Genomic DNA, 25,813 nt, shown 5'->3' with positions numbered 1-25,813 from the left:
TACAATAATTATTTAACATCAAAATATAACACCATATGCCACATGACAATTACATGAATTTATTTATTAAACATATAACATATCAATATATTTTGAATCACAAATATTAACGGTTTATTATTTTAATAAGTATATCGATAGTAAATTCTATACATCATTGTAAAAATTGTTGAAAAAATCTAATTATAATGGGAGTCCTTCACTAAAGAAAAGAAATAGAAAAAATGAGAGAAAATATGTGAAGAAATGATAATCATATTAAAAAAATTTAGGTTAGTAAAGTAATGAAGTAAGATTTGTAAAATAAAAGAAATTTTTTGTTATTTCTTAAATATTAAAAGTACATGTGTCTTTTTATTAAAATTCAGGATGCAAAATGTAATTTACTCTTAAATTTAACCCAGACATTTGGATATGTCCCAAAGAAACCGACAAATTAGGAGTAATTCGCAGCCGCTGCCACGGCCTTCTCGCGCCTTCTCAGCTACTTTCGCCTATGAATATCGCCCACATTTCTGCGTATTTGCACTTGCAGCTGTCCCTGTAATTCATGAGCTCGAGCTAGGGGTTCGGTTTCTGGTTTCTTCCGGCGATCGACGAATACCGAAATCAACATGCATGTAGCATCGTCTACTTCTTCTTCATCTTCGTCTTTGATTCTCAGAGCTGCTAGGCTTCGCGTCTTGTCGTCGCAGTCTCTTCTCTATCCGCCACCACCTTGCCCTTCCGGGGCTTCATCGGTTTCCCGTCCTCAGTCTTCGCCGTCTTTGGTCAACTACCGGTCACTGAGTTTCTCCTCTTCTTTCCGATCTCTCCGGTCTTCGGTCCTCGGGTGGAGCCACGGCGTCGACCGGAGGTCGCCGGTTAGCCTGAGAGCTCAGATCAGAAACGCCGAGCCTGTGATCGAAAGGTTCCAGCGCAAGATCGCTACTAAGGGTATGAATATGTTTCTCCACGTGAATTCTGTCTCTACTTGCAGTTTGATCGTTCGGTATGGGCTTTGTCTATTCTTAATTGGCGGTTAAGTCGCGGTTTAAGTTCGCTTGTCAGTGCCGGTTGTTCAAATGAATAAGTCTGCTTTAAGTTTCATGTTAACTTTGTTCAAATGGTCGCGGTTTAGGTGTTTCAGATATTTGAAGGTGGTTGACTCACACGTTTTTGCAGTCCTTGTTGGCTATCAGTTAGGAGCTGGCTCGAATGGTCAAAATTGTAACTTTCCTCAGTGATGGTGGCACGTTTTACGGTCCTAAGTCATTCATTGCACATTGCATGTAAATTGTGGAATTGGCCTACAACTTTAATGAGTAGTGCTTTTCCATTTCTTTTCTTGGTCAAGGGATTATTGCTGTTTTTGTAGCAGTAGACCTGTGGCACAAAAGGTTCAGCCTAGCATAACTCAAGAATCAATGTCAAGTTGTTGAAGAAAACTATTCAATGTAATGCTCGGGGTCCTTTTTGTTTTTGAAATGAAGGGAGCGGGGTTGTTTTTGTCAAGATGTCTTGTGTCATACTTCCTTTATTTAGGACTGGCAAAGGAAGATCTAGGGTCATTGATTGTTCCATTTTTTTTCTTTTTTGCCTTCAATGACATAAGTAAGTTTTGTTGTTTTTTGTTCTTCAATTTTGCCTTGGTAATACAGACTGTCATTTAAGCCATGGTTATTGATCAAAATATTGGGATTTGGTTTTTAACTTATCTTCTGTTATTCATTCCAGCTTCACAAAATCCATTCAAGGGAATATTTACCAGTCTTCCCAAGCCAGGAGGAGGCGAGTTTGGAAAATTCTACAGCTTACCAGCTCTCAATGATCCAAGGATTGGTATTTATAGACGAATTCTTTCCCTGTTTCCATTATTTTCCTTTAGGAAAACTTACTTCCTTATTTGTTCATGTTGTCATTGTTGATGTTTCCATCTTTCATGGCCATGTCAGATAAAGCTAAGGTGCAGTTTTATAATTATCAATCCCTACCAATAATTTGATTTTAATGTTGTTTTTTGTTTTCTTTCCCCCAAGGATATCTGGTTTGCCTGTGTTTTAATCCTTTCATTTTCTGGTGCTCTGCAGACAAGCTTCCCTACTCTATCAGAATTCTTTTGGAATCGGCAATACGAAATTGTGATAATTTCCAGGTTATTAAGGATGATGTGGAGAAGATCATGGATTGGGAAAATACTTCACCAAAGCAAGTTGAAATTCCTTTTAAGCCTGCCCGTGTTCTGTTACAGGTTAATATCATATCTTTGAGATGAGACAGGTTTTTACGGCTTTTTTGCATTTTCTAAACCTTTTTTTTTTCCCCCCTGCTTGTTAGGACTTTACAGGAGTCCCAGCCGTTGTTGACCTCGCCTGCATGCGGGATGCTATGAATAAGCTTGGTGGTGATTCTAACAAGATCAATCCCTTGGTATATGTTTTTTCGCGACTATTTGGATATTACTTAAAAGACAGCAGTATGGCAATTTGTCAAAATTTATTACTTCACGCCTAACTTGTCCAAAAAGGAGATTGATTGTTTACCCTTGTGCCCAGACTTTACCCATAAACATTTCTGTTTCACAATCTGGTTGTTTTATCTTGTGCAAGAAGCTTGTCTATCTCTAAAAGCTAGCATTTACCTTCTGTTTAATCTTGGGCAGTTCAATGCTTGCATTCAACTGCCAATATTTTATGCTATAGAAATTCATCTTACTCATACAGTTATATATATTTTTTTCTTCAGATATAATCTTCTGTATTTGACATCATGGTGTCTAATGTAACATGTCCAGGTTCCGGCGGATCTTGTCATTGATCATTCAGTACAGGTTGATGTAGCAAGAAATGAAAATGCTGTGCAGGAAAATATGGCAATTGAATTTCAGAGAAATAAAGAAAGGTTTGGCTTTCTTAAATGGGGTTCGACTGCTTTCCATAACATGCTTGTTGTGCCTCCTGGTTCTGGTATCGTTCATCAGGTAAAACTTTGGCATTACTATTGCATCAAGGATGTTTCTTTCTTCAGATTTTTACTGTTCCTGAAGCAAATAGTTTAGAGTGGTGGGGTACTTTTATCTTAGGTTAGGGCCAATACTTCAGCAATTTCAACCCATTTGAGCACTCTGGACCAAAGCCACACCAGTCACCTTTTCTGGATCTTTGTTGAAAAGAAAAAAAAAAAATACAGCTGATAATCTTTCTGTACAGTCCATTTGCTATACTTGGCGTTCAGCAAGTTACTCTGGTTTTTTTTAGGTTAATCTTGAATACCTTGGGCGGGTTGTTTTCAACACAGATGGCATTCTTTACCCAGATAGTGTGGTTGGAACTGATTCCCATACAACCATGATTAACGGGTTAGGAGTTTCTGGCTGGGGTGTTGGAGGAATTGAAGCTGAGGCAGCAATGCTTGGCCAGGTATTTTGAGTTTTTTATTGCTTTACTGTTGGGAGTCTCAGTAGCTTTATTTGGAGAACAGAAAGATAATGATGAAAAAAATAATAATAATTTTCATGCCATTTTGGAATTTGATGCTTTCATGATTAGTAGCAACTCTTGAACATCTTCTTTGTGGTGGTGTGCCCCATTCTATTGTGTTTGGATGTTCAGAGTGCCCTGCTTAACAGACGCAAAGTTGCTTATCTAAGTGCCATTTCTGGAAGCCTAGTTATGCACCTGACATTTGTTCTCTTCACGCCTGTGTGACTCTTAGAAGATGTCAGAATCCAGAGTAAAAGTTATATTGTTAGTAATTTCATGACCTGCTTTTGCTATTGCTTTTGTTTGTGAAGCTTCGTTGCTGCCTGCTGTCTATGTGCATGATGCTGCTATTTTAGATGAGATAGAAACAGTGTAAAATTTTCAATGAGAGATTCTTTGTTATTTGTATGTTCATTTTTTGATTGAATTAATTCTTCTCGCTTATTTTGGAAGTTATTTGATTGATTTAGTTCATATCTTAAGGTTGATGTCATTACAAATCAGTAAAATATCCATGTTTATGTTTGCATCTGTACTTATAAAGTCTTGGTATATGCAGTTGTCAATAGACATACATAACATCTTTATCTGTTTTATGTTCATATTCTTTTATTCCTTCTTTCTCATGTTGTATTCTAAAATTTCAGCCAATGAGCATGGTTTTGCCCGGTGTTGTTGGATTCAAATTATCAGGAAAATTACGCAATGGTGTCACAGCAACTGATTTGGTTTTAACTGTGACCCAAATGTTGAGGAAGCATGGCGCTGTTGGCAAGTTTGTGGAGTTTCAGGGTAATTTCAATTTTTACATGTCAGCAAATGCAGTTTCTTCACATTTGCTTTGAACATGGATCTCACTTGAATTTCTTTTATGTGGATATAGGTGAGGGTGTGGGTGAACTATCATTGGCCGACAGGGCCACAATTGCAAATATGTCCCCTGAGTATGGAGCAACCATGGGTTTCTTCCCTGCGGATCATGTCACATTAGAGTACCTTAAATTAACTGGAAGGAGCGATGAGACTGTTTGTTTCCATTTCCTCTTTCCTTTTGCTTGCTTGTGGTCTATTCTGTTATAATTAATTGGTGGATTTCCCATATGAAATTCTGACTGTTAGATCTCCAAAAATATTAGGTAGCTATGATTGAAGCTTATTTGCGTGCAAACAGAATGTTCGTTGATTACAATGAGGTAGGCAATTGTCTTCCCATTTTCATTTCTCTTAGGCTTACTTATTTAGTCTTGATACTCCTAGAGCTAAGGCTAATTGGAGGCTTTGAATGTCCAGCCTCAACAAGAGAGAGTATACTCATCGTATTTGGAGTTGGACCTAGCTGATGTAGAACCCTGTGTTTCGGGACCAAAAAGGTAATGTTAAGAATTACTCCTCCCTCCAAGTCATTGATGGTTCATGTTGTTGACATATTCTTACAGGGATTTTTCTGTTTTATTTTTGACAGGCCTCATGACAGAGTTCCTTTAAGAGACATGAAGGCTGACTGGCACTCCTGTCTGGATAATAAAGTTGGATTCAAGGTACATGCAGACAACAATAGTTGGATGTGCTATAATTGGCTTTCTGAATTGTTGTCCTACTCCACCACTCTTTGAGTGGAGATATGATTTCTTTACCTCATATAAACATATCATTCATCTTGACCTTATAAGCCCATGTAACTGTTTAATTTCGTGTGTAGTGTCTGAAGAGGAATATGCCAGTTGTATTTTGTGCTTGCTGTATCCAACATCTGTTTCCCATTATTTCTCTGATTTTTCTGTTCTTCCAAATTCATACAGGGCTTTGGTGTACCAAAGGAGGAGCAAAACAAAGTTGCAAAATTTCCATTCCATGGACAGCCTGCAGAGCTCAAGCATGGTAGTGTGGTTATAGCTGCCATCACAAGTTGCACAAATACGTCAAACCCAAGTGTTATGTTGGGAGCTGGTCTTGTTGCAAAGAAAGCTTGTGAACTGGGGTTGGAGGTCAGTGTTGGCTTATTGAAATGTATTTTATTACCACAAAGCATGTGAAAATACTTGCTTGTATATTCCAACTTATTAGACTTCGATAAAAAAATGAAGCAGTTGTTGCACCTTAGCCTGATTTTAGATAAAAGACTGAATTTTTTGGGTATGATAACATAATATAAACAGGTTAAACCATGGACAAAAACAAGTCTGGCCCCAGGTTCTGGAGTTGTCACAGAATATTTGCTACAGAGGTACTACTTGCAATTTCTAAAGATGTCATTTGATTCCGTTTATCTTTTTTGAATATCTGCCATGTTCTGTAGGTACTGAATTTTCTCTGGCTTTGGTGTCTGTAGTGGGCTGCAAAAGTATCTGAACCAGCAGGGTTTTCATATTGTTGGCTATGGCTGCACGACATGTATTGGGAACTCTGGGGAACTTGATAAATCAGTTGCTTCTGCAATTTCAGATAATGGTATCATTCTTATTTGTTGTTCCTCCTAATAATTTAAGCTTTTAGATAAGTTGGTGCTTTACAATATAGCACTTCAAATTAAAGATTATAATAGCATTACATGATATATTAAGTAAGAGAGACTGCAGAGGCTGAAATTGTTCGGACAGTACCATAACTATGTTGGAAGAATTATTTGTCTTCATCTTAATTGATTGTTGTGGATAATCTTTAATTACAATAGCACCCAATATACTAAGTAGTTAGCTAATTCAAGTCCGAACCTCCTGCAGCCATCATTATTGCTGACAAACCAGAGATAGAACAGTCTTAGCTGAACTTGATGGGATTGCATGTTTAATTCTTCTCTTCCTGTGTGATCTTCCGAGGGGAGCCTTCACTCACCTTTGCTTGCCATTGAAAAAGGCTTCAGCCATCACTGAGATGAGAGCCTTAATCGCTGCTGCCACTGCTGAATGGTGCATGTCTACTGTGGGGAGGGAAGGTAATTGCAAAATGTGCTGCAGATGTTACAGCAGAGAAGCTTCACATCTGATTGTGAAGGAGATTGTTGGTGAAGGAGGAAGCAAGCCAACGCTGAAGGAGACACTCAAAAGCTTGAAGAAAGAACACCCACCAGTTGCTTTTGGGACTATGCTATTTGTACCGATGGGATGACAGGCTCGATGACTGAATTGAACTTCATCGCCGGTCCTGATCGGGTTTCATCCACCGGGCTTTATCCAGAGGCTGTAGCGGTGAGGCGACGAGATGGTACAGTGGTGGTTGGTGCGAGGCATTACAGCAAGGCGATGGCATGATGCAGCGGCGATCACGTGAGGCGCTGTAGCGGGGCAATGGCAGGATGCGGCAGCGATCACGTGAGGCACTGCAGCGGGGCGACAAAAAAATGCATCGACAGTCGGCAAGGCGACACAGGGCAGTGATGAGGTGAGGCTTGGCTTGTTGCCATGGCAAAAGAGAGAGGAGATGGGCAAGGGCAGGGGTGGTGAATCTGCAAATTAGATGAGGGCGCATTTTTATCATTTGGGGTTTTTTGTCATCCTCGTTTGGGAAAAATAGCATTTTCCTTTTGGGTATGTGTGACATAACTTGTCTCAGGGCCCAATTGATTGAGATAAAGATTTTAGGTATGGTAGGGAATTTTACTCGAGGTACCAATTGTTAGAAAACTCTTCAAATTCAAATCTGATTGAGATGAAATCTATATGATGAAACCCAATTTAATAGTGAATTGGGGATATAGATAGGTACAAGAGATCTAAACATATTAAAGTTTTACTTATTACTTATAAATAAGTCTGCCTAGTTCAATTCTTGATTGACTATACGAATAATAATCTGTGAGATGATATAGGTAGGTTATTGTGATTGTGTGTCTTAAGTGATGTCACAACCAAATAGTTTCCAAAGTGTGACTGACTTAAGTGATGTCACAACCAAATAGTTTCCAAAGTGTGACTGACCAATTAGTGAAGGGGGTGGTTTCCAATTTTGTTCATGTAAAAAATATGTGAGAGGGTTTTGTAGTTTTTACATGCAAAATTATGGATTGAGTTGATTTATCCCATTATTGTGAGATCACGTACATAGGCATTGAGATTGAACCAAGTACATAGGATTGTTTTATGTCTGTTAGAATAACTCTAGAATATTAGTAGGATATTATAATATTTTATATAGATCTTGTTGGACCGAGCGAAAGACTCAATAAAAACATAATACTACTGGCTATCTCAGAACCCAAATACTTCAACAGAGTAAAGAAAAATATTGACACACTTACGCAATCAAAAACCGTAAGCAAACCTGAATGTAAAGAAGAGCAGAAAACAGGAAGAAGACACCAACATTTACCGTGGTTCACTCAAATGGGCTACGTCCACGTTGAGCTCAGTAAGAAAGAGCTCACTGCACTATATCGAGTAGGGTTACAAAAATCCGAATAAATAGACTATACATCAATGGTTCTCCTAAAAAAATAGCCTCACAATCATCAAATACAGATTAGAAGCAAACTTAAGAACCAGAGATTACAATGAGAAAAGAAGCTATACGAATCAAAGACAAAGCTTACTCAAAACCCACAACTGATCGATATCCCTTCTTCCCTCTTTTCTTTCTGCGATTTCTTTCGTCTAATTTACCATCCCGAGGCACTGTTTCATTTATATGAGAGTTGAACGGCTGAGATAGGATCTGATAAAGACAGCATGATGGCTAGCAATTAATCGTAGAGCACGATTAACAAAAAGGTAATAAGGACAAGCAAAAGGGCGTCGGGCAGAGGAAGGACAATCAAGAGGCACCGGACAACAGAGAAGAGGCCTTTGATGGTTGCAATATGACCCTCCATCAGCCGTCCACGTGGACTGCTGAGGTTGCCGATATTGCCCTCCAATCAAGACGACAGCGTTTTGATGCTTCACCCACAACAATCTCCACCTTGAAGCATCAAGAGGAGAATGAACCCAATACTCAGAAAAATAGTGCAGCATGCTTCAATTCCTTACCATCATCGCTCTAGTCAGTTGAAGGATCAACTAACATCAATGTGCAGCAAACTCAAGCAAAGCTTGAACTTGGCTGCGGTCAAAATCTTGGTTCCCATATCAGATGGATTTTCCTCAGTAGTAACCTTTTTAATCATCACATTTCCATTTGTTACTAGTTCTCGGACAAAGTGAAACTTTACCTCGATGTGCTTAGACCTCTCATGATATATCGGATTTTTACAGAGGTGGATAGCACTTTGACTATCCAAGAACACCACCACTTTGCTTTGAAGCAAATTGATTTCCCTCAGGAGGCCTTGAAGCCATATGGCTTCTTTAAAGACATCAGTGATTGCTACGTATTCTGCCTCAGTGGAAGACAATGCAACCAGAGACTGCAATTGTGACTTCCAGCTGATGCAGTTACCTCCTAATGTAAGAAGTAAGCTGTAGTGGATTTCCTAGTCTTTATCACCTGCAAAATCTGAATCTACATATCCCACAAGATCAAGATTATCATATCTTCTTTTATAACACAAACCAATGTCAACAGAACCATTTATATATCTAATCAAGTATTTTAAGTCATCCTAATGAGGTTTCCCAGGGTTTGACATGTATCTACTTATCAAGGAAATTGAATAAGTAAGGTCAGGCCTAGTACTAATCATAAAATACATAATGGTTCCTATAGCATTTGCATAAGGTACATTTTTCATCTTAATGATTTCATAATTTGAAATGGGACACTGAGCTTTTGAAAGCAAGAAATGACCAGCTAAAGGAACCGATACAGATTTACAATTATTCATGCCAAATCTTTGCACAGATTTTAACAAGTAATCATGTTGCGGTATTTTTAAACTAAAATTGCTTCTATTTCTTTCTATTTTCATTCCTAGGATTTTCTTAGCATGCCTAAGTCCTTCATGTCAAATTTCATATTTAACATAGATTTTAATTCACTGATTTTGGACTTGGATTTGCTAATTAACAAAATATTATCTACATATAGCAGCAAATAAATAGGAATATCATAAAGGGTAAAATAGAAGCAATTACCATACTGACTCATAACAAAGCCAATTTCAGAGACAAATTGGTCAAATTTCTTATACCATTGTCTAGGTGACTGTTTTAGGCCATACAATGATTTCTTTAATAAACAGACATGCTGAGGTTTAATTGAGTCAGTATACCCAACATGTTGTACCATATATATTTGTTCTTCCAAGTCACCATGTAGGAAGGCAGTCTTAACATCTAGTTGTTCAAGTTGTAAATCAAAATGAACAGTAACAGTTAGCATTAAATGGATAGTTTTAAACTTGACAACTGGGGAAAATATTTCATTATAATCTATTCCCTCTCTTTGGGTAAAACCCTTTGCAACTAACATTGCCTTGTATTTAATTGGTTCAGAAGGTGACATACCCTCTTTTAATTTGTACAGCCACTTGCATTGGATTAATTTTTGATCTTTTGGTCTGGGAACAAGTTAACATCTAGTTGTTCAAGTTTTAAATCAAAATGAACAATAACAGTTAGCATTAAACGGATAGTTTTAAACTTAACAACTGGGAAAAATATTTCATTATAATCTATTCCCTCTCTTTGGGTAAAACCCTTTACAACTAACATTGCCTTGTATTTAATTGGTTCAGAAGGTGACATACCCTCTTTTAATTTGTACAGCCACTTACATTGGATTAATTTTTTATCTTTTGGTCTAGGAACAAGTTCCCAAGTTCTATTTACAGCAAGAGATGCCATTTCTTCATCCATGGCTTGCTGCCATTTAACATTGTCTTGAGAGTTGATAGCCTCCTCAAAAGTAGAAGGCTCACTATCCCTCAATTCATACCCAGCAACCAAAGCATAGTACACTAAATCTAAATATGCATATCTAGAGGGCGGTCTCACTGCCCTCTTGCTCCTATCCCTGGCTAGTTGATAGTCACTAAGATCCTGTTGGGGAACACTGGTTTGTTCCTCCTCAATCTCAGGGTTTTCTGTTTGTTCCTCTTGATCAGAATTTTGATCAGAGGTATGGTCAGTGGAGGAAGGAACATTCCCCAAATCTGGTCCAAATGAGGCTGGAGCACCAGACATGTTATTTCCCACAGCTGGTTGCTCCACCTGAATTTGAGTGTCCTCTAGAATAGTATGATCATCTAGTTTTCTCTTATCATTGGATTCTTCTATGTTTATTATCTTATAAGGGAATTTAGATTCATTGAATATGACATCTCTACTAATGATTATCCTAACTCCACCTGAATGTCTATCCCAAAGCCTATATCCCTTAGTACCTTCTTGGTAGCCTACAAACACACATTTTTTGGATCTAGGTTCTAACTTTCCTTCAGATTGATGAGCATATGCCTTACAACCAAAAACTCTTTAAGTATTCAAAATTTACTTTCTTACTAGTCCACATTTCTTTAGGGTATTTGAATTTTAGGACTGTTGAAGGGCTTCTATTGATTAAATAAGATGCAGTTGAAAGGGCCTCACCCCAAAAGGATTTAGGCATACCTAACTTTTTCAAGTAAGGTCCTATTCATTCTTTCAACCACCCCATTTTTTGGGGGTGTATTTCTAATGGTCTTATGCCTAAGTATGCCTTGTGAATTACAATATGCATTAAATTCTCTATTACAAAATTCTAATCCATTGTCTGTTCTTAACACCTTAATCTTCTTATCAATTTGGTTTTCTACTAAAATCTTCCATGTTTTAAAATTTTCTAATGTTTGATCCTTGGTTTTTAGCAGGAATACCCAAAATTTTCTAGTGTAATCATCTACAATGGAAAGGAAATACTTGTTACCACCATGGGAGGGAACTTGGGAAGGTCCCCACAAATCAGCATGTAGGTATTCTAGGCATACCTTCGTCAGGTGAGTCCCTTGATGGAAATTCAACCTGTGTTGCTTGCCCAAAATACATGGCTCACAGAAATCCAAGGATCCAACGGACACTGGTCCAAGGTAGCCTTGGTTTTTTAGTGCCTACAAACCTTTCAGGCTCATGTGACCAAGTCTCAAGTGCCATATATTTGTCTCATCATATTTTATAATGCAAGCAGAATACATATTAACAAAAGGATGATAGCAACCATTTAAAATATACAAACCATATTTCTTAGTGCCAGACATGATTAGATTATCACCTTTAAAAACATGCATGAAGCCATTCTCTGCTTTATATAAAAAAACCTAACTCATCAAGAGTGCCTAGAGATATTAAGTTTCTCTTTAAGCCTGGTACATACCTCACATCAGTTAGAATTCTCACTTTGTTATCATGCAGTTTTAAAGGTATATCACCAATTCCTTGTATGCTACATGATTGATTATTTCCCATATAAACTGTACCAGTTTCCTTTTGATTAAAGTTTTGAAACCATTCTCTATTAGGACACATATGAAAAGAACAACCGGAATCCATTACCCATTCATTTTCAATAGATGAGCTAGAGACAGTAAAAACTTCAGCTAGACAGTTTGAACTACCTGCATTTACATTTGTGTTACCCTCCTGTTTCTGTTTCCTAATAAAATCATAACAATATTTTTTGATGTGTCCCTCTTTTCTACAATGGTAGCACTTCCATTTTGTTTGTTTCTGTTTTCCCTTCTTATCCTTTTTCTTTCCTTTAAACCCTGTTCCACTAGATTGATCACTATTTCCTATGTGATTCTTTTTATCACTTTTAGCTTTCACAAACAGATTGTTATCAGATTTCTTTGTTGTATTTAGTTCAAGTTCTCTTGCTTTAATACCCGAGATTACAAGATCTAAGCTAGGAACTATACCAATATAACGTAATGCATGTTTGACAACATCATATTTATCAGGCAGAGAATTTAATAAAATCATTGCCTCACTGGTGTCTCCTAGTGCTTGGTCAGTACCTCTTAACAATAGAGCTAATCTAGTAAATTCATCTACATTTTCATCCATTGATTTAGAGGTATCCATTTTGAAGTTAAACAACATGCCTTTTAAATATACAAGATTAGGAGCAGTCATAACAAAAAATAAAGAATCAAGTTTGTTCCAAAGATCAATAGGGTTAGACATACCATCTACCTTTCTTATAACGCTGTCACCGAGATGAAGAAATATAAGGTTGTAAGCCTCCGCTTTGATTTCCTCAGTTCGAGCAATCTGGTCTATAGACCATTTCCTATCATCTGGTTCCAGTGCTATTAACACTTTGTGATGAGAGAGAAAGACTCTCATCTTCTTTTTCCAACTACCAAAGTCTCATTTTCTGTCAAATATTCCGATTTCAAATCTGGTGGATGCCATCTTCGCTTTGCACGAAGGTAACCTAGATCTCTAGATTAAGACTCTCTCAGCACACACCCACTGACCGAGAATCGAAGAAACCCTAGAGCCTCGATTTTCCTTACAAAGCAAATAACAAAGAACACCTAAACGCAGAAATCAAATGACTCGGATTTTGACTCAACCCTAGAGCACGATTTATGAAACTGAGCTCTGATATTGGATCGAGCGGAAGACTCAACAAAAACAGAATACTACTGGCTATCTCAGAACCCAAATACTTCGACAGAGTAAAGAAAAATATTGACACACTTACGCAATCAAAAACCGTAAGCAAACCTGAATGAAAGAAAAACAGAAAACAGGAAGAAAACACCAACATTTACTGTGGTTCACCCAAATGGGCTACGTCCACGTCGAGCTCAGTAAGAAAAAACTCACTGCACTATATCGAGTAGGGTTACAAAAATCCGAATAAACAGACTGTACATCAATGGTTCTCCTAACAAAATAGCCTCACAATCATCAAATACAGATTAGAAGCAAACCAAAGAACCAGAGATTACAACGAGAAAATAAGCTATACGAATCAAAGACAAAGCTTACTCAAAACCCACAACCGATCGATATCCCTTCTTCCTTCTTTTCTTTCTGCGATTTCTTTCATCTAATTTACCATCCTGAGGCACTGTTTCATTTATATGAGAGTTGAACGGCTGAGATAGGATCTGATAAAGGCAGCATCGATGGCCAGCAATTAATCGTAGAGCATGATTAACAGAAAGGTAATAAGGACAAGCAAAAGGGCGTCGAGCAAAGCCAGGACAATCAAGAGGCGTCGAACAACAGAGAAAAAGCCCTTGATGGTTGCAATGTGGCCCTCCATCAGCTGTCCACGTGGACTGCTGAGGTTGTTGATATTGCCCTCCAATCAAGACGACAACGTTTTGATGCTTCACCCACAACAGATCTTTTATATAGTCATTGTAATCTTTCTATAGTTGTTATTACCTTTTTAGGTTAGCTAAAAAACTTATATATACCCATGGTATATCTTCTAATCAGGGGCGGATTAAGGTTGGGGGGGCACCGACAGCAGCCCCCCAGATTCAGTCCTCCACCGAATCTGTCTTACAAATTTGGCCCATTTGGGAAGAAGAGAGCTGAAATACTCATGGATCTGGGGCTAGTCCTCCCCCAGATCTGCTCCTAGATCCGCCCTTACTTCTAATACAATATCAATCAAGAAACCAATATTCTCTTAAAGTGCTTACCGAAGCAATGGGAAATAATGTGGATTGCAAGGCTCTTAGGGAATGTAGTAGAAACAGTGTGATTTGCATGATGCTTAAGCAATGTAGTAGAGATGGTTTGCAGTGTCTAAAAGCCATTGGCAATGGGCTCCTAGAACCCATCATTGGTGCGCTTCGGTAGTGGGAGGGAGTAGTAGATTTGGCCATTGATGGGGTTCAGCGTGATTCTCGGGATCGATTTGGCTGTAGATGGGGTTCAACGCGAAGAAGAAGAAGACAAACCAGAAGATTTGGAATCGTTGGACCTATAGTGTTCATCATCATCCTCATCTTCTTCTCCCCCTATTGATTCTTCTCCTTTTGCTTCATCTTCTTCTTTATGTGTATGTGTGTCTACTAGAACCCACTAGGCTCTAGGAACCCCTCGCCAATTCCCTCGCCAATGGATTTGGCAGTGGGTTCCCTCTAAATAAAACCCAACGACAGTTATTGCCAGGGGAATCTTTTTTTTTAATTGTTCTAGTTTTGTTTAAATTCAGGTTTATTTTAACTTAATTAACATTTAATTAAAATAATTTAGGTGAATCTAACCGAGCTTGTTAGGAAGAGTGTCTTTGCCAAAAAAACTAAACCACTGGATTAGTAGAAGCATTTCCAAACCATAAGGGGTGTGTTGGCCTATGACACAAATCACGGGGTCTGGTTGCATTTTACCTTTATCTTTAACGTGATTATTCATTTTCCATGCCACTTCAGCTATTTGCTCATTTTTCCTTATGTTTAAAAGTGGTAAGCACACTAAGTGCAAAATTTATAAAGTAAGGGTATCAACGGTTTGGATTTGTCTGATTTTATAAAAATTTAGTAATCGAACTATTTTTAACGATTCCGAAAAAATAAGAACAATAACCGAACCATTACATATATAAAACCAAACCATGATCAATCCATCACATCGGACAGATTTCAGTTCGGCTTTGATTTCGGTTCTATCCAATTAATATTTAGCTTCTAAACATTTTTGCAAAATTTGAAATTACAAACAAATTTGTTAATTAAAATAAACCTATAACTTCATTAACACTTCAAGTTTTGAAGTAAAGGTGGAACAAAATAATTCATAAACTATCTCATCAAATGAGATTACATTGACCATTTAGTATAGCAATAGCACATAAAAATCTAGAAATAAAAAAGTTCATGAATCTCGCTAGTTTTCTAGGAAGTGATACTATTTATGCGTATGTGTATATATATACTCAAAAAATTATAATATATATAAGTATAATGTCGGTTCGAACACGGTTTGAAAAAAAAAAACTAGTAACCAAACTAAATATATCGATTCTTAATTTTTTAGAACCAAAACCTAACTGTTGAACCATAGAACCAATCCAAAAGGCACGGTTTGGTTCGGTTTGGTCCGGTTCACCAATTTTCAGATATTTTTTGACACCCCTATTATAAAGCTTAGGCACAAAGCGCAAAGTGAAGCGCACATAAATGTAATAGGGTAAAAATGTTATAAACAAGAAAAACATATTATTAAAAAAATTAAATATGAATGAGGGCTGTAATTTAAATGAGATATTATTTTTCATTTATATTTTATACTCATTAAGTTCATACGATCATATGATGTGATACCATTCATATTGTCTAATCAAAAAGGAAAAAGGAAAATCAAACATATTTTTGAAATACATTATTTTGTATTTCAAAACTTAGGTAAAAGCGCAACTGAAGCACACTTTAATTGCCCTCAGTTGAAGTTGTCGAGCTTTACAAGCAAAAAGCCCTAAGCCATGTTGCGGTTTGTGCTTTGCTCTTAAAGCACGCTTTTTTAAACATTGGTTTTGTCTGATAAATGATTCACAAAGATTATGCCTATTAACATGATATAATTAGTTTTTTAAATATTTTTTTCCTGAAGAAAAAATGAAAAACATTCACAATACTTAGACTTGGATTACATATGGAATGTTTAAAAGAAGCAGCAAAATAGATTTAATACTGTCCATAGATTTAGATTTTATGTGGAAAGGATCACTGTAGAATTAGATTTGGATTGTGTATGAAGTATTACATGGAATTGACATTTTTATATGGGGAAAGAAAGGAAAATGAAGGATCATCATATTCACTTGCAATATGGATGACATAACTTATCCCAAAAATAGAGAATTATTGGTTGCATATGGCTTTCTTATAGCTGTTGAACTGTGAGATTTTTCTAGATACTCTAAAAGCAAGTACTATTTTTTGTATTTTTGTTGTGAAATCTTTTGTCTTTTGTCAAGATCTGTCAGAAAGGTATGGAGATCCTAGATTTAAGAATCCTTGTTTTGGAAAAGTTGTGTAAAAGCTGTCTAAGTTTGGTATTGACCAAAACAGTGTTGTACTTGAAATTTTCTATATATATTATGCTGAAATGAATTGAGAGATGGCACACTCTTGTTCTCAAAATATTTTCCTGTTATTTTTCAGTTCTTTTCTCTGAAAAACAGCATGGTATCAGAGCCCTATTATTCTTAAGGGCCTGTGTGCAAACGAGAGAAAACCAGTAAGATTTCCCCTCACTAGCCAAAAAGTAAATACCAGAAATTCCAAGACCAAGCCATGGCTTCCAGTAGTTTTGGTTCAGGCTCACTTCCTGTCTTTGATGGGCAAAATTATCAGATGTGGGCTGTGAAGATGAAGGCTTTTCTGAGAGGCTTGGACCTTTGGGAAGTAGTAGAGACTGGAAGGGATCCTCCACCTCTGAGAAACAACCCAATAATGACTCAAATGAAGCACCATGCAGACGAAAGTGCTAAAAAATTTAAATCTCTATCTCTTATTCATACAGCCGTGACAGAGACCATATTCACAAGAATAATGGCTTGTGAAATTGGTAAAGAGGCTTGGGATAGATTGAGGGATGAGTTTCAAGGAAGTGAAAAGACCAAGCAAATGCAAGTATTGAATTTGAGAATAGAGTTTGAACTTCTCAGAATGAAGGAGTCAGAGTCTGTGAAAGATTATTCAGACAGACTTATGAAGATAGTAAACCAGATAAGGTTGCTTGGTGAAGATCTTCCTGAAAGAAGGGTGGTTGAAAAAGTGTTGGTGAGTTTACCAGAGAGATTTGAGTCCAAGATCTCCTCCTTGGAAGACTCAAGAGACTTGTCACAGCTTTCATTAGCTGAATTAGTCAATTCACTTCAAGCTGTGGAGCAAAGAAAAGCTTACAGACTTGAAGAAACCAGTGAACATGCTCTTCTGACAACTCATAAAGGCAAGGCACAAAGTGAAGGAGGAAGAAAATCTGGAGGTGAAAAAATGAATGATGAAAAGAGAGATCAAAATGGCAGCAAGGGAAAAGGCAAGAAAGGAAAGTTTCCACCTTGTCCTCACTGCAAAAAAAGAAGTCACACAGAAAATTATTGTTGGTTCAGGCCAAGTGTCAAGTGTAGAGCCTGTAATCAACTTGGTCACGTAGAGAAGGTGTGCAAAAACAAGATTAATCAACTGGGACAACAAGCACACGCTGTTTGTAGCTACTTCTTATGCTACCAGCAGTGACAAAGGCACTTGGTTGATTGATAGTGGCTGTACAAGTCACATGACTTTTGATGCTGATCTCTTTACAAGCTTGGGCAAGTCTAACATTAATAAAGTAAAGGTTGCAAATGGAGACTATGTTGAAGTGAAGGGAAAATGTGATATTGCTGTTGAAACACCCTCAGGTACAAAGTTCATCTCTGATGTTTTACTTATTCCTGAGATTAGGCAGAATATGTTAAGTGTAGGACAAATGCTTGAGAACCATTATGCTTTGCACTTTAAAGACAAGTCCTGCATTATATATGATCCTCCTGGGAATGAATTAATGACTGTGAAAATGAAAGAAAGGAGTTTTTTGGTTGAATGGAATCAAATAGCCATGCATGCTTATATTGTTCAGGATGATTCAAGCCTATGGCATAAGAGACTCGGCCATTTCAGTTACTCCACATTAAAACTCATGCATTCTAAAGAATTAGTTGAAGACCTGCCTGCTATTAATGCAAATGACATGGTTTGTGATGTGTGTCAATATGGGAAGCAAAGCAAGTTACCATTTATGGACAGTAATTGGAGAGCTTCAGAAAAACTTCAACTCATACACTCTGATGTTTGTGGTCCCATGAGTATTTCATCTCTGAATGGTAGCAGATATTTCTTGTTATTTATTGATGATTTCTCCAGAATGTGTTGGGTTTATTTCTTGAAACAAAAATCTGAGGTTCTAATGGAATTTCAAAAATTTAAAGCTATGGTTGAGAAGCAAGCTGGTTGCCAACTGAAAATTCTCAGATATGATAATGGGTTAGAGTATGTCTCAAGAGAGTTCAAGAATTTCTGTGATAAGGAAGGGATACAACATCAATTGACTGTTCCTTACATTCCTCAACAAAATGGAGTGAGTGAAAGGAAAAACAGATCAGTGATGGAAATGGCTAGATGTCTACTATATGAGAAGGACCTTCCCAAGCAATTTTGGGCTGAGGCTATAAACACGTCAGTCTATCTATTGAATATGCTGCCAACTAGAGTCTTGAGTGGAAAAACTCCCTTTGAAGAATGGTATGGATTCAAGCCCTCAGTGAATTACCTTAGAGTATTTGGTTGTGTGTGTTATGCTCATGTTCCAGAACAAAAAAGGGATAAGTTAGATAAAAAAATCTGAAATGGGCATCTTCTTGGGATATAGTACCACCACCAAAGGTTATAGAATTTTCAGTTTGAAAATTGAAAAAATCTTTATCGGTAGAAATGTCAAATTTGATGAGCTCTCAAAGTGGAATTGGAATAAAAAGAAAGTTGAAGCCTCAAAGAAGATTTTGAATTTGGGAAATATATCCCAAGAACAAGATATCACAACAGAAGAAGAGGATTCTGATATGGTTGATGATGCTCCAGTTAGAGGAACTAGAACTCTCAAAGAAATTTATGAAAGATGTCATATGGCTTCACTTGAACCTGCTAGCTATGTTGAACCTGCAAGTAATGCTGATTGGAGACTTGCAATGCAGGAGGAGATGGGTATGATTGAAAAGAATGAGACATGGAGCTTAGTAGACAGACCTGAAGATCAAAAGGTAATAGGTGTTAAGTGGGTTTATAGAACCAAACTCAACCCAGATGGTTCTCTGAACAAACTAAAGGCCAGACTTGTAGTGAAGGGTTATTTTCAGCAGTTTGGTACAGATTTCACTGACACTTTGGCTCCAGTTGCAAGACATGATACCATAAGGCTTTTGGTGGCACTAGCAGCAAAATTGGGTTGGAAAATTTACCATTTAGATGTCAAATCTGCATTTCTAAATGGACTTCTTGAAGAAAATGTTTATGTTGAACAACCTGAAGGCTTTCAAGTTGCTGGAAGTGAAGACAAAGTTTATAAGCTGCACAAAGCCTTATATGGGCTTAAACAGGCTCCTAGAGCCTGGTACAGCAGAATTGACTCCTATTTGCTGCAACAAGGGTTCAACAGAAGTGAAAGTGAAGCAACTCTCTATGTGAAAAAGGTTGGAAGTGAAGTGGAACTCATTGTTTCTTTATATGTTGATGATCTCTTGATCACAGGTGGTGATTTAAACTCTTTGAATCAATTCAAGTTGAGTGTGGAAAAGGAATTTGAGATGTCTAACCTAGGTGAAATGAAGTATTTTTTGGGAATGGAGATAGATCAAAATGAAGTTGGTATATTCCTTTGTCAAAGAAAATATGCTTCAGAAATTCTAAAGAAGTTCCATATGGAGAGATCAAAGCCTGTGAGTACTCCTTTGGTAGTAAATGAGAAGTTAACCAAAAATGATAATGGAAGCAAAGCAGATGCTTCAATCTACAGAAGCCTAATCGGAAGTTTATTGTATTTGTCAGCTACAAGAACTGATGTTATGTATCCAGCAAGTTTGCTCTCTAGGTTCATGCATTCTCCTAGCCATTTTCATCTCGGTGCAGCCAAAAGAGTGTTGAGATACATCAGGGGTACAACTGATTATGGTGTATGGTATTTGAAGAATGAAAGTAAGCAGTTAATGGGTTATGCAGATAGTGATTGGGCTGGAAGTTTAGAAGATTCAAAGAGTACATCAGGCTATGTTTTTTCATTTGGTAGTGGTGTCTTCTCCTGGAATTCGCAAAAGCAAGAAGTGGTGGCCCAATCCTCAGCTGAAGCTGAGTATATCTCTGCTGCCAGTGCAGCAAATCAAGCAATATGGTTAAGAAAAATTCTGTCAGATTTGGGACAAAATTTAAATGAAGCAACTGTGATGTGGGTGGACAACAAGTCAGCCATTGCCATGACAAAGAATCCAGTTCAGCATGGGAGAACAAAGCACATAAATGTCAAGTTTCATGCTATTAGAGAAGCTGAAAAACTTGGCGAAATTAAGTTGGCTCATTGCTCTTCAGAAAATCAGATTGCTGATATAATGACTAAAGCATTGCCCAAAACTAAATTTGAGTTTTTGAGAATTAAGCTGGGAGTCTCCAAGAAAAATCTCAAGGAGGAGTGTTGAACTGTGAGATTTTTCTAGATACTCTAAAAGCAAGTATTATTTTTTGTATTTTTGTTGTGAAATCTTTTGTCTTCTGTCAAGATCTGTCAAAGGTATGGAGATCCTAGATTTAAGAATCCTTGTTTTGGAAAAGTTGTGTAAAAGCTGTCTAAGTTTGGTATTGACCAAAACAGTGTTGTACTTGAAATTTTCTATATATATTATGCTGAAATGAATTGAGAGATGGCACTCTCTTGTTCTCAAAATATTTTCCTGTTATTTTTCAGTTCTTTTCTCTGAAAAACAACAATAGCTAATTAAGAGGTTTGATGGCATACACATATATACAGATTAATTCATTTGAGTCGTTTCCCAGTTCAAAAACCAACCTCAAGACACTCAGAACAGCATCACTTTTGTCAAAATTGTTCGATATAATGATCTTCTTCTTTAGCCCTTTTGGCTATTTTTAGTCACAGAAGGAACTAATTAAGTCTGACAGAAGCGAAGGTAGATGTGGTTTTCCTGGTTCTGATTGTAAATTACATGGGAGTTTTAACTTTGCATCTTTGCCGGTGGCTATCTATCTTTGTTGTTAATTTCTTGTTGCTTTTGTTCTCTATTTCCTAGCTATCTATCTTTGTTTCTTCTGCAGACATTGTTGCAGCCGCTGTGCTTTCTGGAAACCGGAACTTTGAAGGTCGTGTCCATCCACTCGCAAGAGCAAATTATCTTGCTTCGCCTCCATTAGTCGTGGCTTATGCACTTGCTGGCACGGTATGCACGCACATTTCTAAAGGTTCCTATTTTAACATGGATCATCACTATGTACTTGTGGACTCTACTTGCTTTTAGAACTGATTGGTATTTTGCAGTCTGCCGACTTCATCTACAAAATTTGAAATAGTTGATGTTTTTGGCACACTTCTGCTATTTAGTTTCAAAAAAATTTTGGGTGCTTTTTATATATCCATCAATTGTAGTCTATCTTTGCCAATCTTTATCCACCACCGCTAATTAACATCAACCTTGCTGGTTGATAGATTTTAGTTCGCGAATTATTTTTATCTATGGTCATATATTCTGTAAAACTATTTTAATGCATAAAGTGCATAAGTTATTATTGGTTTTCTTTTACTTATCTTTGTTAAAAATTTATTCACTTCATCCACTTTCTTCATAGGAGTGTATTATCGATTTTTTTCTAACATGACCAAGCCATGCTAATTGTGTTCTACGCATAATATCCTTGATATATGGTCAATCTGACCTTATGATAGATAACTTCATTTATGATTCTATTTTTTGCATAGGTGCGCATCTATTGTGACATTGTTATCTTCATTAAGTTTATATTTTGTACATGTTAGTGTTTTATTATCTAAAATTTTGTCATAGAATATGATTGATCTTATAGCCCTTTGATATAATTTTACTTTTAATTTCAATGGGATTTTACTATTGCATAAAACGTCAAATGGACTTTTTATTTTAACCATCTTAATATGAGAAACTTCCACATTAATGTTTTCATCTTTTTAGATAATTGATTCAAGACATTTAAATTAATCTTTTCTTGGAATGATTTGATTTTCAATTCTCACACTATAACATCATTCATGTTTCTATTTTTATTAAACTTATGTTTCTTGTATTCAGTTTGCAATTTATTTAACTTTTGGATCTGGACACCATCTCTTACACGGTCGTAACATGCTAACACAATAGTTTTAGAAATTTGGACACTATTACTTTATGGGCGTGTAATAATAAATGATATTTTTATATGTAGATGTAAAAATAGTTCATGCTCAACATAACTGGAGGTAAGTATGACTAGAAGTCTTTATAAGTAAAAAAAAAAATGGCTTCACAAATTTTTTAAATTAACACAAAGTTTAAGAGAAGGAGAATTAATAAATGTAAACCTAAAATTTTGGGGTGATTCATATGCATTTGGAAGTATCTTAGAAGTGTTGGTATCCAACCCACACGTATGACATTACATGACATGAGACCACACCTTTGTTAAATTGTCTATAGTGCTAATAGCTTTGTTTACTCAACTCAAGCTAACTCCCCTTTGCAAACACAAGCAATAATAATGATAATAATGGGTGGATGCAAAAATAAATAACCTAAGACTAGTGATGCAAGCAACTCATGCTGACCAACCTTGGGAACTATCCTTGCAGGTTGACATTGACTTTGACAAGGAGCCAATTGGAACTGGAAAGGATGGCAAAAGCATATACTTGAAGGATGTCTGGCCTAGTAATGAGGAAATTGCAGAGGTATAGTTTGGAAGATATACGAGGTGGTGGTATCAGTTCAGTGTCAGATTATTTTAGTAGACTTTTAAGTTAATTGAAACTGCTTTCAATAGGTGGTTCAATCTAGCGTGTTGCCAGATATGTTCAAGAGCACTTATGAGGCTATCACAAAGGGTAACCCAATGTGGAATTCACTATCAGTCCCTTCTTCAACTCTTTATACTTGGGATCCAAATTCAACCTACATTCATGAGCCACCGTATTTCAAAGATATGGCCATGGACCCACCAGGTCCTCATGGAGTAAAGGATGCCTACTGCTTGGTCAACCTTGGTGACAGTATTACAACTGATCACATTTCACCAGCAGGAAGTATCCACAAGGACAGCCCTGCTGCAAAATACCTGCTTGAGCGTGGTGTTGATCGCAAGGATTTCAACTCTTATGGTAGCCGTCGTGGCAATGATGAGGTTATGGCAAGGGGAACCTTTGCAAATATCCGCCTTGTCAACAAGCTGCTGAATGGAGAAGTTGGCCCAAAGACCATTCACATTCCAACTGGGAAGAAGCTTTACGTGTTTGATGCCGCAACGGTGAGTTTAATATTGATCTAACGTAACCCACTCCAAAAAACAATAAAGAGGGCATACCCAATGCATGGCGCACTCTGCTTTCTAAGGGTCGGGAGAAGAAAAAAATAGAAGGGCTACTACAATTGGACAAATACATGGCTAGTGACATGCATATGTTTTTCTATGCATAATTTTGTTTCCAAATCCTAGGTTTTAGGTACTAGAGTTTATGTGATACAACTTGGATTTCTGCTCGCATCTTCTCATAAATAGTCTTGTTTTAATAAATTTTCAAATAAGCCTTGTACTTATACCTCTTTTTTATACTTATATTTTCATTTTAAATGGGGTTGATTGGAACCCAGTTACATCCCTAGCCCCAGCACCCCCACCCTCCCTCCCGCGAAGGGAGAAAATATCCAAAGTAGGCAAAGAAAGTTGTCTCTAGTTCATTGATTGCTCTAGGATCCTCACTGAAATCCTTAGTAGGCCTTGTGAGGCATCTAACAATTTGTTAGAAATGTTGCCACGATACTAAATTTGTTGGTGCAGAGATACAAGGCTGCTGGGCAGGACACCATTGTCTTAGCAGGAGCAGAATATGGAACTGGCAGTTCTCGTGACTGGGCTGCTAAGGGCCCAATGCTGTTGGTAGTTATCTTGACTCAACTCTGAATCTTCTGTCCTGGTATCTTCTGTTTTTTACACACTCTTTTTCAGGGAGTGAAAGCAGTGATTGCAAAGAGCCTTGAGAAGATCCATCGGAGCAACCTTGTTGGCATGGGCATCATCCCCCTTTGCTTCAAGCCTGCTCAGGATGCTGACACACTGGGCTTGACGGGTCACGAGCGTTACACCATAGACCTGCCGAGTAAAATCAGTGAAATAAGGCCTGGACAAGATGTCACCGTGACCACTGACACCGGCAAGTCTTTCACCTGTACGCTTCGCTTCGACACAGAGGTAGGTGCAACACAAAACTCTTGATATTTTACTATGCCTTTCTGAGGGACTTGCCAAGAGGGTCAAAAGCTGTGGCTGGCTAAGACCGTTGTGGATTCATGGTAGAGTTTTTGCTACATTTTCTGATCATTCCCCTTAGGTGGAGAGGTTGAATAATGATGATGATTAGTTGGGGGGGGGGGGGGGGCACATGAATCCGGTGATCAAATCAACAGATTTTTTATGTCATTCCCAAGTTCTCTAATTGCATTTGGCTATAGTAACAATCTCAGCGGGATAAGAAGCTACAGGCTACAGCGTTGCTGTCTTGTGCTTTTCGAGTCACATTATTTTATGTGGTTTCGATTATTCATGGTCACTTTATTTTGCGCGGTTGAATCTGCAGGTTGAGTTGGCATACTTTGATCATGGAGGCATCCTCCCATACGTCATTCGCAATCTGATTAAGCAGTAAGTTCTTGAGCTGAGTATTCACACATCTGCCAAATAGCAGCCGCCAGCCACCCTGCTTCAACGGAAACTAGCGCAGAAAGAATCGGTATATATGTACCCTTTTGTATGGACTGTATCATCAATTGGGGTGAATTAAGTATCAGTTGCAGCTTGGAGTGATTAAGCTCCGGGCGTTCAATTTTAGAGTTTTAATTGTCTTTGTTTGTTTATATATTGAAGAATAGAATAAAAGAACCGAGTCTTTATATATTGTAAATGGCGTGGACGTTCAATCTCTTTCTTAAATAATAAAAGATAGAGAAATTTTATGTTACTTTTTATGTGGTTACATTCTTTTCCTATGTATCATTTTATTGTTTACCCAACTCTTCTCTCAAATAAAGGATAATTTTTTTTTATAAAATAAAAAATTCTAGAGGTTTTCGATCACCAGTAATCTTTTATCTCGCCAGATTATTTCATACTCTTCAAAAATCACAAATCACAGTTTATCTTAACTTGGTCTAAATGTACAGATAAGTTTATCGAGATTCAAAGTTCGAAATTTGACCCCTAAGATAAATATAGATGATTGTATAATCCCGTATGAAAGTATTAATCGAATCTAAAGGCTAAGAGTGTTATGGCCTCTAATAGGGCTTTCATTTTTTTTTTATTTTTTTTTTATTTTTCTATTTGTTCTATTGAAATGAATTAAAAAGTGTAAAGGGGTAGTATGTGGGTTATGTTGGTTAAGTAATGTGTTTGGAAACTGGATTTAGGTATTTAATAGGAAATGAATAAAGGTTCAAGACGAATGTTTTTTTTTTTTTTTTAAAGTGGGAAATTGAGCGGTCTCTCAATCACACAATTTTTGAGTTAGATTTATCTCATTTTTTTTTAAAACTCACGACTTCATCTATTCCATAACCCCAAATAAATAGACAAATTCGTTGCAAGTCGAATCTTGAAAGCCTGATCTCTCGAATAGATACAGACGATTCATGCAATTGCATAATTCCGTACGGAGATAAATTCAAATCCGCAACCTCGTGGTATCTCAAATTCTCAAATACGTTTGTACTACCCT

At 37.1% G+C, this 25,813-nt stretch overlaps 1 protein-coding gene across 2 annotated transcripts; it reads left to right on the top strand.

Annotated features, from left to right (window-relative positions):
- Nucleotides 1–445: 445 nt before the first annotated feature.
- Nucleotides 446–24,977, top strand: LOC127792573 (aconitate hydratase, cytoplasmic). 2 transcript variants are annotated; one of them, XM_052323106.1, is made up of 20 exons: nucleotides 446–936; nucleotides 1,717–1,821; nucleotides 2,070–2,230; nucleotides 2,317–2,409; nucleotides 2,774–2,959; nucleotides 3,237–3,398; nucleotides 4,109–4,253; nucleotides 4,345–4,487; nucleotides 4,598–4,654; nucleotides 4,752–4,831; nucleotides 4,924–4,999; nucleotides 5,261–5,446; nucleotides 5,618–5,685; nucleotides 5,791–5,909; nucleotides 21,139–21,260; nucleotides 22,679–22,777; nucleotides 22,870–23,349; nucleotides 23,881–23,979; nucleotides 24,049–24,291; nucleotides 24,677–24,977. In XM_052323106.1, exons 1-20 carry the CDS (start codon nucleotides 615–617, stop codon nucleotides 24,743–24,745), a joined length of 3,015 nt encoding a protein of 1,004 aa, XP_052179066.1. In that variant the 5' UTR covers nucleotides 446–614; the 3' UTR covers nucleotides 24,746–24,977. The 2 variants fall into 2 exon arrangements, with proteins under 2 accessions (XP_052179066.1, XP_052179067.1); XM_052323107.1 differs by lacking the exons at nucleotides 446–936; nucleotides 1,717–1,821 and having other exon boundaries at nucleotides 2,096–2,230; nucleotides 2,327–2,409.
- The last annotated feature ends 836 nt before the right edge of the window (nucleotides 24,978–25,813 follow it).

The sequence above is a fragment of the Diospyros lotus genome, chromosome 15 (genome assembly GCF_014633365.1).
Source record: "Diospyros lotus cultivar Yz01 chromosome 15, ASM1463336v1, whole genome shotgun sequence".
Classification (NCBI taxonomy): domain Eukaryota; kingdom Viridiplantae; phylum Streptophyta; class Magnoliopsida; order Ericales; family Ebenaceae; genus Diospyros; species Diospyros lotus.
This window is presented reverse-complemented; position numbering and strand designations above follow the sequence as displayed.